Consider the following 13,208-nt stretch of genomic DNA (forward strand, 5'->3'; position numbering starts at 1 on the left):
TGTAACAAGACCGACCACATGTCACATCAGCTCAATTATAAATCCATAGGGAACATCACTAAGATAATCAAGTTGGTCAATAACTAGAGTACTAACTTGGTTACAATTGTTAACCTCCAACACAACAAGCCACATTCCCATTCCAATAAGCATGTCCAGCTGAAATACCAATGCAACCAAAAAAACCCAGATATTGGCAAATAAATCCAATAAGAACCAATAACAAGCCTAGAAAATCAAGCCAAGTATATATCATTAGTTACAAATTAATGCCAACTCAAATCAGATTTTTTTCTTAGAATCATGGAAATTGGCCTGGGATTGTGTTTATATCCACCCGCCGAACTTGAGTTTGTTTGGCAAGTATACTCTTGTAAGATAGTCGGAACTAATGGAGGCAAGAGCCTGTATCTCAGCCTTCACTTTAGCAGTCTCCATTATTTCCATCTGAAAGAAAAGAAATGGATTCCAGTGAGTATGATGCTGCAATTTATACAATTGTACATTAATAAATGGTAACACTAACAGAAAGTAATGATATCGAAATAAAGAGTGCTCTTTTGACTACTTTCAATATGACATTCTCTTACTCATTGAGAACTTATCAGCATACAGTTGAATAACCAAGATTGTGTCAGAGGTTGGCATAATTGGATTTCAATATTTATTAAGATCAAATAAAACTTGAAAATGGATGGAATTATCACCAATGCAAGTCTGGCAATACTTAAAATAACTCCTGTGAATATATAATTATACTCCAGAGGGACGCTGGTCCAGATGAGAGCAAGCCTGGTGGGATATTATAAGTGACTACTTACTTCTCTATACAAATCCTATCCAAAATAGAATCAGTAAATGTTGTACTACCCAATTTCTCATGAGATTAGTTTTGAATTGCAAAGAATTGTGATGGTGGTCAGGCTCAGTATTTGGAGCGGGAAGTCGTGATGCTGAGAGTACAGCAATTGGAGGTCCTCTGTTTCTTTAGCATTTGGTTTAAAATCATTTCCTGAGTAGGTGACTATGACAGCTCTCAGGCTGCAGTATATATTTTCTAAAATATTCTTTGCCTAAGTTGGTTCATCACAGGTCAGCACTTCATTCCACTAACTCCACTACTGTATTTATGGAATTAACAAAGTGGACTATCTCTCAGTTTTGGCATAGAGTAATTATTCTGTAACCACTGAAACATAACAAAGTTGTATTGGATATTTTTTGCTATTTGAGACTTCTATCCAAAGTTGTATTATTTTAATATTGTTATATTTTATGTCAACTTTGTAAATAGAGAAACAATTAGCAATGTTTATATTATTCTAGCATTAATATTTGTAGTGAAGCCTACAAATATTCTAATCTCTACTTATAAATTAAAAATTTGTCACATTCTTTAATGATGCAAGTAAAGCTTTAGATAGTTCTGGGAGAAGACATGTTTGAGTTTTCCCCAAATGATTATAAACAATAAATATCCACTATGACAACCATATCTGACAGAGTTTATGAATTTTCTTCACATCTGATATGCATCCGCACAATTATTGAAAATGTAAGAACCATGGCTACTTCATATTATTTTTATCTGATAGCAGTAAAGTTGTTCAAATTTGTAAAACACACAGAGGCTACCATTCCAGATGAAAATCTTATTTACTTATTGATATACAGCCAGAGAAAGCCCTTCCGGCCCTTCGAGCCAAGCCACCCAGCGATCCCCCGGTTTTAATCCTAACCTAATCACAGGAAAGTTTATAATGCCCAATTAACCTACCAACTAGTACATCTTTGGACTGCAGGAGGAAACCCACATGGTTGCAGGGAGAACGTACAATACAAACTCCTGACAGGCAGTGGCGGGTATTGAACCCAGGCTATCTGTAAAGTATTGTGCTAACCACAACACTACCATGCCGCCCCTGTTATCTGTGTATAAAATTTCATACTGGCACCACAGCACAAAATTAACTCCTTACATTTAGTCTCAAATATACAATTATGCTTGGAAACCTGTAGATACTAAAAATACTGAGAATATATTGCAGATCAGGCAGCGTGTATGGAGAGAGAGAGAGAGAGAGAGAGAGAGAGAGAGAGAGAGAGAGAGGGAGGAGAGAGAGAGAGAGGGAGGGAGGGAGGGAGGGAGGGAGGGAGAGAGAGAGAGAGAGAGAGAGGAGAGAGAGAGAGAGAGAGAGAGAGAGAGAGAGAGAGAGAGAGAGAGAGAGAGAGAGAGAGAGAGAGAGAGAGAGAGAGAGAGAGAGAGAGAGAGAGAAGCAAAGTTAACATTTGAGTTTGATGAATTTTCATCAAAATTAGGAAATGTGGAAAACACGGGCATATTTTAAGTTGCAGAGAAAAAGCAAAAGAGGAGAAAACAGGTTGGTTGTTAAAGGGTAGAAATCATGAGCGACTGAATCTTATAACTGGTGGTTGTGCCAGATCAGAAAGGGTGGGAAAGGTTTGTTAATCATAGCTGATCTCTATGAAGGAAGGGTGAATAAAAAATAAATAAGAACAGAGCAGTGACAACCAATGACTAAACATTCTTCTTCTACTTTGCATAGTGATTGCAGCTGAAAGTGGTTCCATGTACTGTACAACCATAAATAACTGCATTACTGTTGCAAGTTTAATGAGTTTGATCTGAAAGATCGTTTCTCTTTCCTCCGATATTGCAACTGCTGTACATTTTAAGCATTTTCCATTTTCATACAAGTATACTTCATTAGAATACACAAATTTGTATATACAATTACTGCAAGAAAATGCAATTTGATCACAATCTTTTCTACAGAATGTTTGCAATAATGTTCTTAATACAAAATCTACATTCTTAATTCCTTTTAGAATACAGAATAATAACCAATGTATCAGTGGATAAAAGACATTAATCATGATGTTCCCATACTTCTTTCTTCCATACAGGCTGACAGCCAATATAGGGTCGTTTCTGTAATTTGGTCAACTTGTTCATGTCATTTTCAGTAAGAGGAATCAAAACTTCTTTAGGAATATTTAATCTATATATAATAGGTAGAAAGAAAACATGTCATTTTCCATATTCAAAATTCTCATTGGAAAACATAAATTTAATATGAAATGTCAATCTGGCAAAGATTATTTAACCGGAACTAATTATGGATGCAAAGCATACTTTTTCACATTAAATACATAAAACGGTTGCTATTACAGTGCATTTTAACATCCATGTTTCTCACACACACACACACACACACACACACACACACACACACACACACACACACACACACACACACACACACACACACACACACACACACACACACACACACATTAAAGGTATTATCCCAATAAGAAGTCAATTGCCTGCTTTATTGCACTTCCATTCTTAAAAAAAATCTTTTTTCATGTATCACTGGGGAGAAATGAAAAATCAGAATTATAATATCTAGTGTATAAGTTGTTCTTTTCTCTTGGGAACTTAAATTTTAGGAAAATATCTTACTGGAAAAGTTCCCAGCATCCATTCACAACCTGTTCTGTGTCTAAGAGAAAGTGGTATGGAAAAACTTGCTGCCCAGGGTACCAGGATTGAAAAGTTCGCAAAACTTGAAATTTGCTTCATTATTTGTACTCCATGGACAGCAGCAAAGTAGGTAAGTACTGTAGATCCTCATTAACGAAGCAGCAGAATTGAGCACATACACGAGGAAATCTGCAGATGCTGGAAATTCAAACAACAACACACACAAAATGCTGGTGGAACACAGCAGGCCAGGCAGCAATATACAGGGAGAAGCGCTGTCGATGTTTCGGGCCGAGACCCTTTGCCAGGACTAACCGAAAGGAAAGACAGTAAGAGATTTGAAAGTAGTGGGGAGAGGGGGAAATGCAAAATGATAGGAGAAGACCGGATGGGGTGGGATGAAGCTAAGAGCTGGAAAGGTGATTGGCGAAAGTGATACAGAGCTGGAGAAGGGAAAGGATCATGGGACGGGAGGCCTTAGGAGAAAGAAAGGAAGGGGGGAGCACCAAAGGGAGATGGAGAACAGGCAAGCAACTAAATATGTCAGGGATGGAGTAAGAAGGGGAGGAGGGGCATTAACGGAAGGAAGTTAGAGAAGTCAATGTTCATGCCATCAGGTTGGAGGCTACCCAGCCAGTATATAAGGTGTTGTTCCTTCAACCTGAGTTTGGATTCATTTTGACAATAGAGGAGGCCATGGATAGACATATCAGAATGGGAATGGGACGTGGAATTAAAATGTGTGGCCACTGGGAGATCCTGCTTTTTCTGGCGGACCGAACGTAAGTGTTCAGTGAAACGGTCTCCCAGTCTGCATCGGGTCTCACCAATATATAAAAGGCCACACTGGGAGCACCGGACGCAGTATACCACACCAGCCAACTCACAGGTGAAGTGTCGCCTCACCTGGAAGGACTGTCTGGGGCCCTGAATGGTGGTGAGGGCTACCAAACACATTTTTCCCTCCCCCCACTTTCTGCTTTTCGCAGGGATCACTCCCTATGCAACTCCCTTGTCCACTCGTCCCCCCCCATCCCTTCCCACCGATCTCCCTCCTGGCACTTATCCTTGTAAACGGAACAAGTGCTACACCTGCCCTTACACTTCCTCCCTCACCACCAATGGATCAGGCGGAGGAAACCCCGGGGGTTCAACGGCTGAGAAGGCATTGCAGCAGCGCATTGTAGCATGCATAGGGCGTGGCAGAGCACTTAAAAAGACGCGGCCATCCAATGCAGCCAAGGAAGTTGCCAGGCGTAACGATTCTTTGTTGCACTGGATCCTGACTTCTGAGGCCGAGAGAGTGGGATCGTCTCCATGCAAGGCTTTTCCACTTTAATATCTTTCATGCACTGGTTACATTGTGAGGGTCAGCTGGTGGTGCAGTGAGATCAGCGCCGGGCCTGAGAATGGAGGTTCCCGAGTTCGATCCAGTGACAGGCCACCCTCAAGCGCGCTCTCCATCCGTGCCAGGTTGATGTCGAGCTCGCAACTTGGCATCAGAAAAAACACTGCCACCCTGCACAATATAGTCTTCCTCAGACCCCAAGAGACAACCGCATAAGTGTAAAGCAATTAGAACTGGGAGCTTAGCGAACAGTCTTGTGGTGGACCTATGCTGATGGAGATTGTGGAACTGTTGTTGCCAATCCAAACTGACTGGGGTCTGCAAGTGAGAAAATCACAAAAACTAATTGAGAAAATAGCTGGGATTCCCTTTGTTTATTTGGGACACTATGCCACTTAATTGGAACAGGAGACTGTTATTGAACAGTTTCTAATTAACATCAGCCACATGTGCTTGTGTTACGTTAGACATTGTGCTTAGAGCAAACACTTTTAAAATTAGATTAGATTAGATTAGATTAGATAGATACTTTATTCATCCCCATGGGGAAATTCAACATTTTTTCCAATGTCCCATACACTTGTTGTAGCAAAAACTCATTACATACAATACAATACTTAACTCAGTAATAATATGATATGCATCTAAATCACTAGCTCAAAAAGCATTAATAATAGCTTTAAAAAGTTCTTAAGTCCTGGCAGTTGAATTGTAAAGCCTAATGGCATTGGGGAGTATTGACCTCTTCATCCTGTCTGAGGAGCATTGCATCGACAGTAACCTGTCGCTGAAACTGCTTCTCTGTCTCTGGATGGTGCTATGTAGAGGATGTTCAGGGTTTTCCATAATTGACCGTAGCCTACTCAGCGCCCTTCGCTCAGCTACCGATGTTAAACTCTCCAGTACTTTGCCCACGACAGAGCCCGCCTTCCTTATCAGCTTATTAAGACGTGAGGCGTCCTTCTTCTTAATGCTTCCTCCCCAACACGCCACCACAAAGAAGAGGGCGCTCTCAACAACTGACCTATAGAACATCTTCAGCATCTCACTGCAGACATTGAATGACGCCAACCTTCTAAGGAAGTACAGTCGACTCTGTGCCTTCCTGCACAAGGCATCTGTGTTGGCAGTCCAGTCTAGCTTCTCGTCCAACTGTACTCCCAGATACTTGTAGGTCTTAACCTGCTCCACACACTCTCCATTAATGATCACTGGCTCCATATGAGTCCTAGATCTCCTAAAGTCCACCACCATCTCCTTGGTCTTGGTGACATTGAGACGCAGGTAGTTTGAGTTGCACCATATCACAAAGTCCTGTATCAGTTTCCTATACTCCTCCTCCTGTCCATTCCTGACACACCCCACTATGGCCGTGTCATCAGCGAACTTCTGCACATGGCAGGACTCCGAGTTATATTGGAAGTCAGATGTGTACAGGGTGAACAGGACCGGAGAGAGTACGGTTCCCTGTGGCGCTCCTGTGCTGCTGACCACTGTGTCAGACCTACAGTCTCCCAACCGCACATACTGAGGTCTATCTGTCAAGTAGTCCACTATCCAATCCACCATGTAAGAGTCTACTCCCATCTCCGTTAGTTTGTGCTTTAAGATCTTGGGCTGGATGGTGTTAAAGGCACTAGAGAAGTCAAGGAATGTAATCCTCACAGCACAACTGACCCCATCTAGGTGAGAGAGTGATTTGTGCAGCAAATACGTGATAGCATCCTCCACTCCCACCTTCTCCTTATACGCAAACTGAAGCGGATCCCGGGCGTGCCTGGTTTGTGGCCTCAGATTCTGTATTATCAGCCGCTCCATGGTCTTCATCACGTGCGACGTCAAGGCAACAGGTCTGAAGTCATTCAACTCCTTTGGTCAGTTGCATCAGTTTGATTTCAAAAAGCAGCTATTTTTGTTTATATTTGGCAAGAAATAAACAGTAAGACAATTCAGAACTGTTTTGCTCCCTGCAGTTTCAAGCATTCAGGCTTGGAGATACCAGAAACGGCCAGAAGTGAAAGTGAAATGATTTTACTACTTCAACAGGTTAGGAACCACAAGGAATTTAAAGGTATTGACAATCGTCTTGAATAATACAATGAAAATTAAGATTTGGAAGATGCAATCATCGAAAGCATTATATGAAAGCTGTCCATTATCTGCACTAGGTGTTTGTGCTGATTTTGTTAATTTATAGTCAATCAAAAGAACACAGCAGTGTACACTGGATGAATTCTTCCATCTATAACTAATAGGAACTAATACATAGTTTTATAGTATAGTACTGTAGCATTTTTGACAGTGTTCTAATTCCTTTTGTATTTCATTTAAATACATAATTTGTTCTTCAGTTAAACAGTAGTTTGTCTTTTATATACTGTACCTTTTAAACTATTTCCTTAATTTGACCTAATTAAGCAGCCACTTCATTGGGCCAAATGTACTGGTCCCAATGTGTCCCAATTAACTAGAATCCACTGTAGTATATTTTTAATCAGGCTTTTGGAGGAAAACAGGCAAAATTTCTCTCGATTTCTTTAGTAGAGAAAAAAAATAGAAAAAATCTAGACAAACTGTATCACATTAATCAGACTATTGCGTTTGTACAAGAAAAGGAGACCAAAGATTTTAGGGCTCACTACTAACCTTTGAATATCAGATGGAAGTAGACCCAACCAACTAATAATAGGAACAGTCAGACTGTGGGCATCGAAGGACATAGACTGTGATAAACAGAGGGGAAAAAATGATATTTTTAATATTTTTACACAACACACTTCACTTTACTGTTTTTTCTCACTTGGAAAATTATGGAGGAAAATATGCAGGTTGGCTCAGTGGGCTGATGAATGGGCACTGTAGAGAGCTAAAAAATAGCATGTTTAGAGGGAAAGAAAGGAAGTATACCCTAAAATCATTAATCCTAATGTAATGGAAGAGCTGAGTTCTTGAAGCAAATTCATAGAACTAAAAATTGGAACTGGATCTGACAGACAATGATTAAAAAAGGCATACAGTATTCTTGGTCAGTGCTTTCAAGTTAAACACAGCTTTGGAGAGTATCTACTGAAATAAAAAAAAGAATCCAATAGTTTAAGAGTTAGTAACAAGGAGAACTAGTGCAAGAATATTATCAGACAAGAGAAGAACATAGGGACTGCTTTAAAGCAGAGCATTGTGTAGCATTCAATGCACTCCCTAAAGCAACCATTAAGTCAGAAATAAAAACAACTGCTCAAAGTAGATATGTACTAAACATAAAACAGCAGGGAAAGAGTATTAGAATAAATAGTGTTCTTTCTCCATAAATGCTTTCTGATCTACTAATACTATATTTTGTGTTTCTATTTTAGAAGTGCTATGAGATCATCAGAAGCAATTACATCACCAAGACACCTTTTATCTCACTATATCATGGATGTTCCCTTTGTTCACATGCACATCAAGTGCTAGAGGAATTCAGCAGGTCATGCAGCATCTATAGAGAGGAATAAACAGCTGATGTTTCAGGCTGAGATGCTTCATCAAGGCTGGAAAAGAAGGGGGAATAAGTTAGAATAAGGTGGGGGGAACAGGAAGAAGTAAAACATTGGAAAGTGGTAGGTGGAAGAAGAGCTGAAAGAGGAGAAATTTTATAGGATAGTGGGCCATTTAAGAAAGGGAAAGAGGAGGAGCACCAAACGAAGGTGATGGGCAGATGAGAAGGGGACCAGAATGGAGAATGGTAAAAGTGAAAAGGGGAGAGCGAGAAATTACCAGAGATTAGAGAAATTGATGTTCATGTCATCAGGTTGGAGGCTACCCACGTGGAATGTGAGGTTGCTCCTCCAACCCTTTGTTCTCTCCATCATTACTTCCTCTGCAAAGTGAAACACATTTGTTTTTTCATTTTCCATTTCCGATATTGGGTCATTAAACTGAAGCATTAACTCTGTTACCCTCTCCAGAGATATTATCTGACCTGCAGTCTCTCCCATTTCTTCTGTTTTTATTTCAGATATTAATAGCCTAGTAGTGCAATTCTGGAGACCTATTTCACACTCCTCTATGCCAAATGCATTGCAACAATCTTCTGCAATACACTGAGACGCCCACTCTCCTGATCTGCTTCACTAATAGATAAAGTAGTCCAGATTTATCAGTTTTAATATGGGGAAGACCAAGGTGTCCATCATCTTCTATTTTCTTTTAAACATTTTATGTATTCAAAAACTACTCTTTCTGCCTACATCTTCAGGCCCAATGCCTATCTAACTGAAGGCTCTGGTCTCAACATCTACTCATCCATTTGACTAATCACTAGCCTCCAATCAACTGAATCAATCTTCAACCACATATTGTCTAGCTGATCATCAATTACTTTGAGGTAGCTCTCTGTCCAATCACCAGCCACCATTGCCTGTCGAACCCAACACTAACTGTCTTATCATCAAATGTGCATTGACTGATTGACTACCAACTTCCATCCTCATCGAAAACTCTCTCCAGCAGATGTTCGCCCATTCTTTTTTATTCTCCAATCTCAACCTCCAACATTCACATCTCAGATCAAGTTCTCCATTGCATAGGAGACAGCTGGATTGGCACCATTGTGCAAGATCCTTTTTAATGACCACAACGTTTTATACCTCAATCCCAACAAAATGCCAAACCTGGGAAGCCTTGTATAACACACCCCTGCACCATTTCTTCAGTCTTGAAAGAATGGCTTGCATTGACCTAGTATCTTTCAAGTCTTGTGTCTTTTCACAGCCAATGAGCTAGTTCTGGTGTAAAAACTGTTATACTTTGTAGATATAGGGGTTTGAGAGGCCAATCAATGCACTGCAATGCAATGCTGATTTAGGGATAAATATTAGCCAGGAAACTGAGGACAATTCCATGATCATTAGACTAATTCCATGCAATCTTTAGTTCCACCTGAGAGATAAATCTAAGTGGTTACATAGGTGTCACTTAGATTTTGTGCTCACAGAATTTGAATATTATTGCTTTTAATAAGTCAGAGCTCTATCCCATTGTCTGAGAGATGTTTCAAAACTTTCATGGCAATTTGTGAGCTTAAACTGAAGTACTTAAACAATTATTGCACTGCTTTTGTAATTTATGGCTAATTTTTGTCTTTGCAGCAAAACAACATACTCCATATTATTTACATCAATGATAATAAATTCTGATTCAGAGATGCGAGTACCAGCAATGAGCTATAGAAGATGCTTAAGGATGAAGCACATGATAACCATTCCTAGGACATGGATGCAGGACAATCAATCTGCATATACAGTACCTAGCTAAAAGTCTACGGGAATTTTAGAAAACACTGTAGGGATCAATGATGACAAGAGATAATGTTTCACAAGTTAACATGGAACTTTAGACTTTTATGAGCAGAATTAAGAAATGGGAAAATTTCCTTGAATACAGGGATAATAAGTTAATAGAATAACAGTCAGAGCTCTGTCCCATTGATCAAGAGATGTTTCAAAACTTTCATGGCAATTGGGGAGCTTAAACTGAAGTACTTAAACCAATCTAATTTGTAATGAAAAACTTTAGTTTTTGTAATGACAACCATAAATCTATTGGATTGACCTAAAACCTGATTTACCAAAACCCTTCTAGGATGGAAATGTGCCATCATTACATGCCCAGCCTATATGTGACACTTGACTCCATCCTAAGACAATACATACCTGCATAACCAGTAATATCTATATCCTCTGACAAATTTAAATAAAGACTAGTGGGAGACCAATCTCCTAGTAGCAGCTGTGAAGAGGTAGAATTCTACAAAAAGTAGTGGATATGGCCCAGTCCATCAAGAGTAAATGAGCACATCTACACAAAGCACTGTCACAGGAAAGCAGCATCCATCTTCAGGGACCTCCATCACCCAGGACATGCTCTCTTCTCACTGCTACTATTAAGAGGAAGGTACAGGAGCCTCAGGACTTGCACCACCAGGTTCAAGAACAGTTACTGCCCCTCAGCCATCAGGCTCTTGAACCAAAGGGGCTAACTTTACTTGCCCCATCATTGAAGTGTTCCCACAACCAGTGGACTCACTTTTACATACTCTTCATCTCATGTTCTCGATAAATATTGCTTATTTATTTATTATTTATTTTTGTATTTGCACAGCAGGTTGTGTTTTGCACTCTTGTATGCCAAGTTGGTGCAGTCTTTCATTGAACTAAATTGAATTGAATTTACTTTACTTCTTACATCCTTCACATCCATGAGGATAAAAATCTTTGTTATGTCTCTGCCTGAATGTGCAAATAATAATTTGTAATAAATAGTATGTACAACTATACAGTCAATATAGCATAGAAATACAATTAGTGTGAATTAATCCGTTTGATTAATTTGGTGGAAGAAGCTGTCCTGGAGCCTGTTGGTCCTGACCTTAATGCTGTGGTACCATTTCCTGGATGGTAGCAGCTGGAGCAGTCTGTGGTTGGGGTGACTTGGGTCCCCAATGATCTTTCAGGCCCTTTTTACGCACCTGTCTCTGTAAATGTCCTGAATAATGCGAAGTTCACATCTACAGATACGCTTGGCTGTCCGCAGCACTCTCTGCAGAGTCCTGCGATTGAGGGAGGTACAGTTCCCATACCACGCAGGATGCAGCCAGTCAGGATGCTCTCAATCGTGCCCCTGTAAAAAGTCCTTAGGATTTGGGACTCATGTCAAACTTCAACCATCTGAGGTGAAAGAGGCGCTGTTGTGCTTTTTTTCACCACACAGCCAGTATGTAAAGTCCACGTATGTGTATGTGTATGCTGAGGAACTTAAAGCTGTTCACCTTCTCAATCCCAGATCCATTGATGTCAATAGGGGTTAGTGTGTCTCCATTCCTCCTGTAGTCCACAACCAGCTCCTTTGATGTTATGGTTATAATTCAATGGATTTATTGAGTATACCTGTGAGAAAATTAATCTCAGTGTTGCATATGGCAACGTATATGTACTTCAACAATAAATTTACCTTGAACTTTGAAATAAACACAGAGTGATTTTAACGGTGAGGTGAGGTGGTTTGTATGGATAATTGACAAGTTGTGACTAGTGATGTCACATATTGATAGGTACTGAATCCTCAGCTTTTTAATGTTTATCTATTGATTTATTTAGTGTACAGCACGTTATCGAGCCCTTTTGGACCAACAAGTCCGTGCAGCCCAATTACATATGTGTCTAATTAGCCTAACCCCTAGGTCCTTGGAATGTGGGAGGAAACTGGAGCACCCAGAGGAAACCCAAACAGTCACAGGGAGAACATAAAAATTCCTTACAGACAATGGCAGGAATTGAACATGGATCACTATTGCTGTAAAGTGATCCACTAACCACTAAGCTACTGCTGTGCTTATGAGCATAACAGAGAGCCACATATGCCAGTTCCCAGATTGTAGAAAGACGTGTGTCACTATAAACAGTGTAGAATACAGAAAAATATTTCAAAAGTATTACTAAATGGTTAAAACTGTGATAAATTAATTTTGAAAAGGCAAGCATGAGGTCACCCATTTTTGCATATAAAATAGACAGAATGGTATCCTTACTCAACAGGGTGAATCAGGAAGCAGTCCATGTATACAGATTATTTAAATGTCATTGACAGGGACAAAATATAATAAAAGTAGAATAATGAACTTTGCACATGAAAGACTAAAACAAAAGTTCTGGAAGTTATACTGAAACTGTAAAAAGCTCTGTAATACGGTTTCCAATTTGGACACCTTGCTGAAGTTAATTCTCCTTGTAGAGAAAGCTGAGATTTGTAGGAATAATATCTGAGTCTCTAAGGTTAATTTGCTGAAGAAGCAAAAGTCTCATATAAATGAGACTTTTATTCTTGGGAGATGAAATTTACGAGTGTTCAAAGTTTTCAAGTTATCTAGGGGAACCTAGAGTAAAATTATTCCTGCTGGTTGGGGAATCTAACATAACTTAAAGTGTTTCCTAACTTAATTCACAATTAAGTTCAAAGTTGCAAAGGTGATAGAAGTTGGAAGTACTTCCAGAGAGATGTGGAAAATGCACGGATCAGAAATTTACATGCCTTTTCCTATATTCCCGAGATTATAAACAGCAGTACAGCCCTGATTCTAATAGTCTGTTGCAATTACACAAAACCCCAAAGAAGTCTTTTACTAACTGAGGAATTACCATTAGGTTGACTGAAGAAAGCAAAAGAAATACATTTAAAACTTTCATGAATAATTTGGGTTTCCACATTTTCCAATGTTGGCTGTATGTATAAAACCAATAAGGGTTTAAACTAATTGACAGATCTGTATTTATCATTATAAAGCCTCTCTAAACCAGACATGTTCGGTCCTTG

At 39.5% G+C, this 13,208-nt stretch overlaps 1 protein-coding gene across 1 annotated transcript in view; it reads right to left on the reverse strand.

Moving 5' to 3' along the window:
• Positions 1-24: 24 nt before the first annotated feature.
• Positions 25-13,208, reverse strand: part of spo11 (SPO11 initiator of meiotic double stranded breaks) — a 59,782-nt gene continuing 46,598 nt past the window's right edge. The window contains exons 11-13 of the mRNA XM_073062359.1: positions 7,506-7,582; positions 2,912-3,023; positions 25-447 (exon numbers count right to left, since the gene is read on the reverse strand). Of these exons, the coding sequence (XP_072918460.1) occupies positions 328-447; positions 2,912-3,023; positions 7,506-7,582 (309 nt within the window). The 3' untranslated portion in view covers positions 25-327. The remainder of the gene's footprint in view (positions 448-2,911; positions 3,024-7,505; positions 7,583-13,208) is intronic.

Source organism: Hemitrygon akajei, chromosome 11 (assembly GCF_048418815.1).
Source record: "Hemitrygon akajei chromosome 11, sHemAka1.3, whole genome shotgun sequence".
NCBI classification, from domain to species: domain Eukaryota; kingdom Metazoa; phylum Chordata; class Chondrichthyes; order Myliobatiformes; family Dasyatidae; genus Hemitrygon; species Hemitrygon akajei.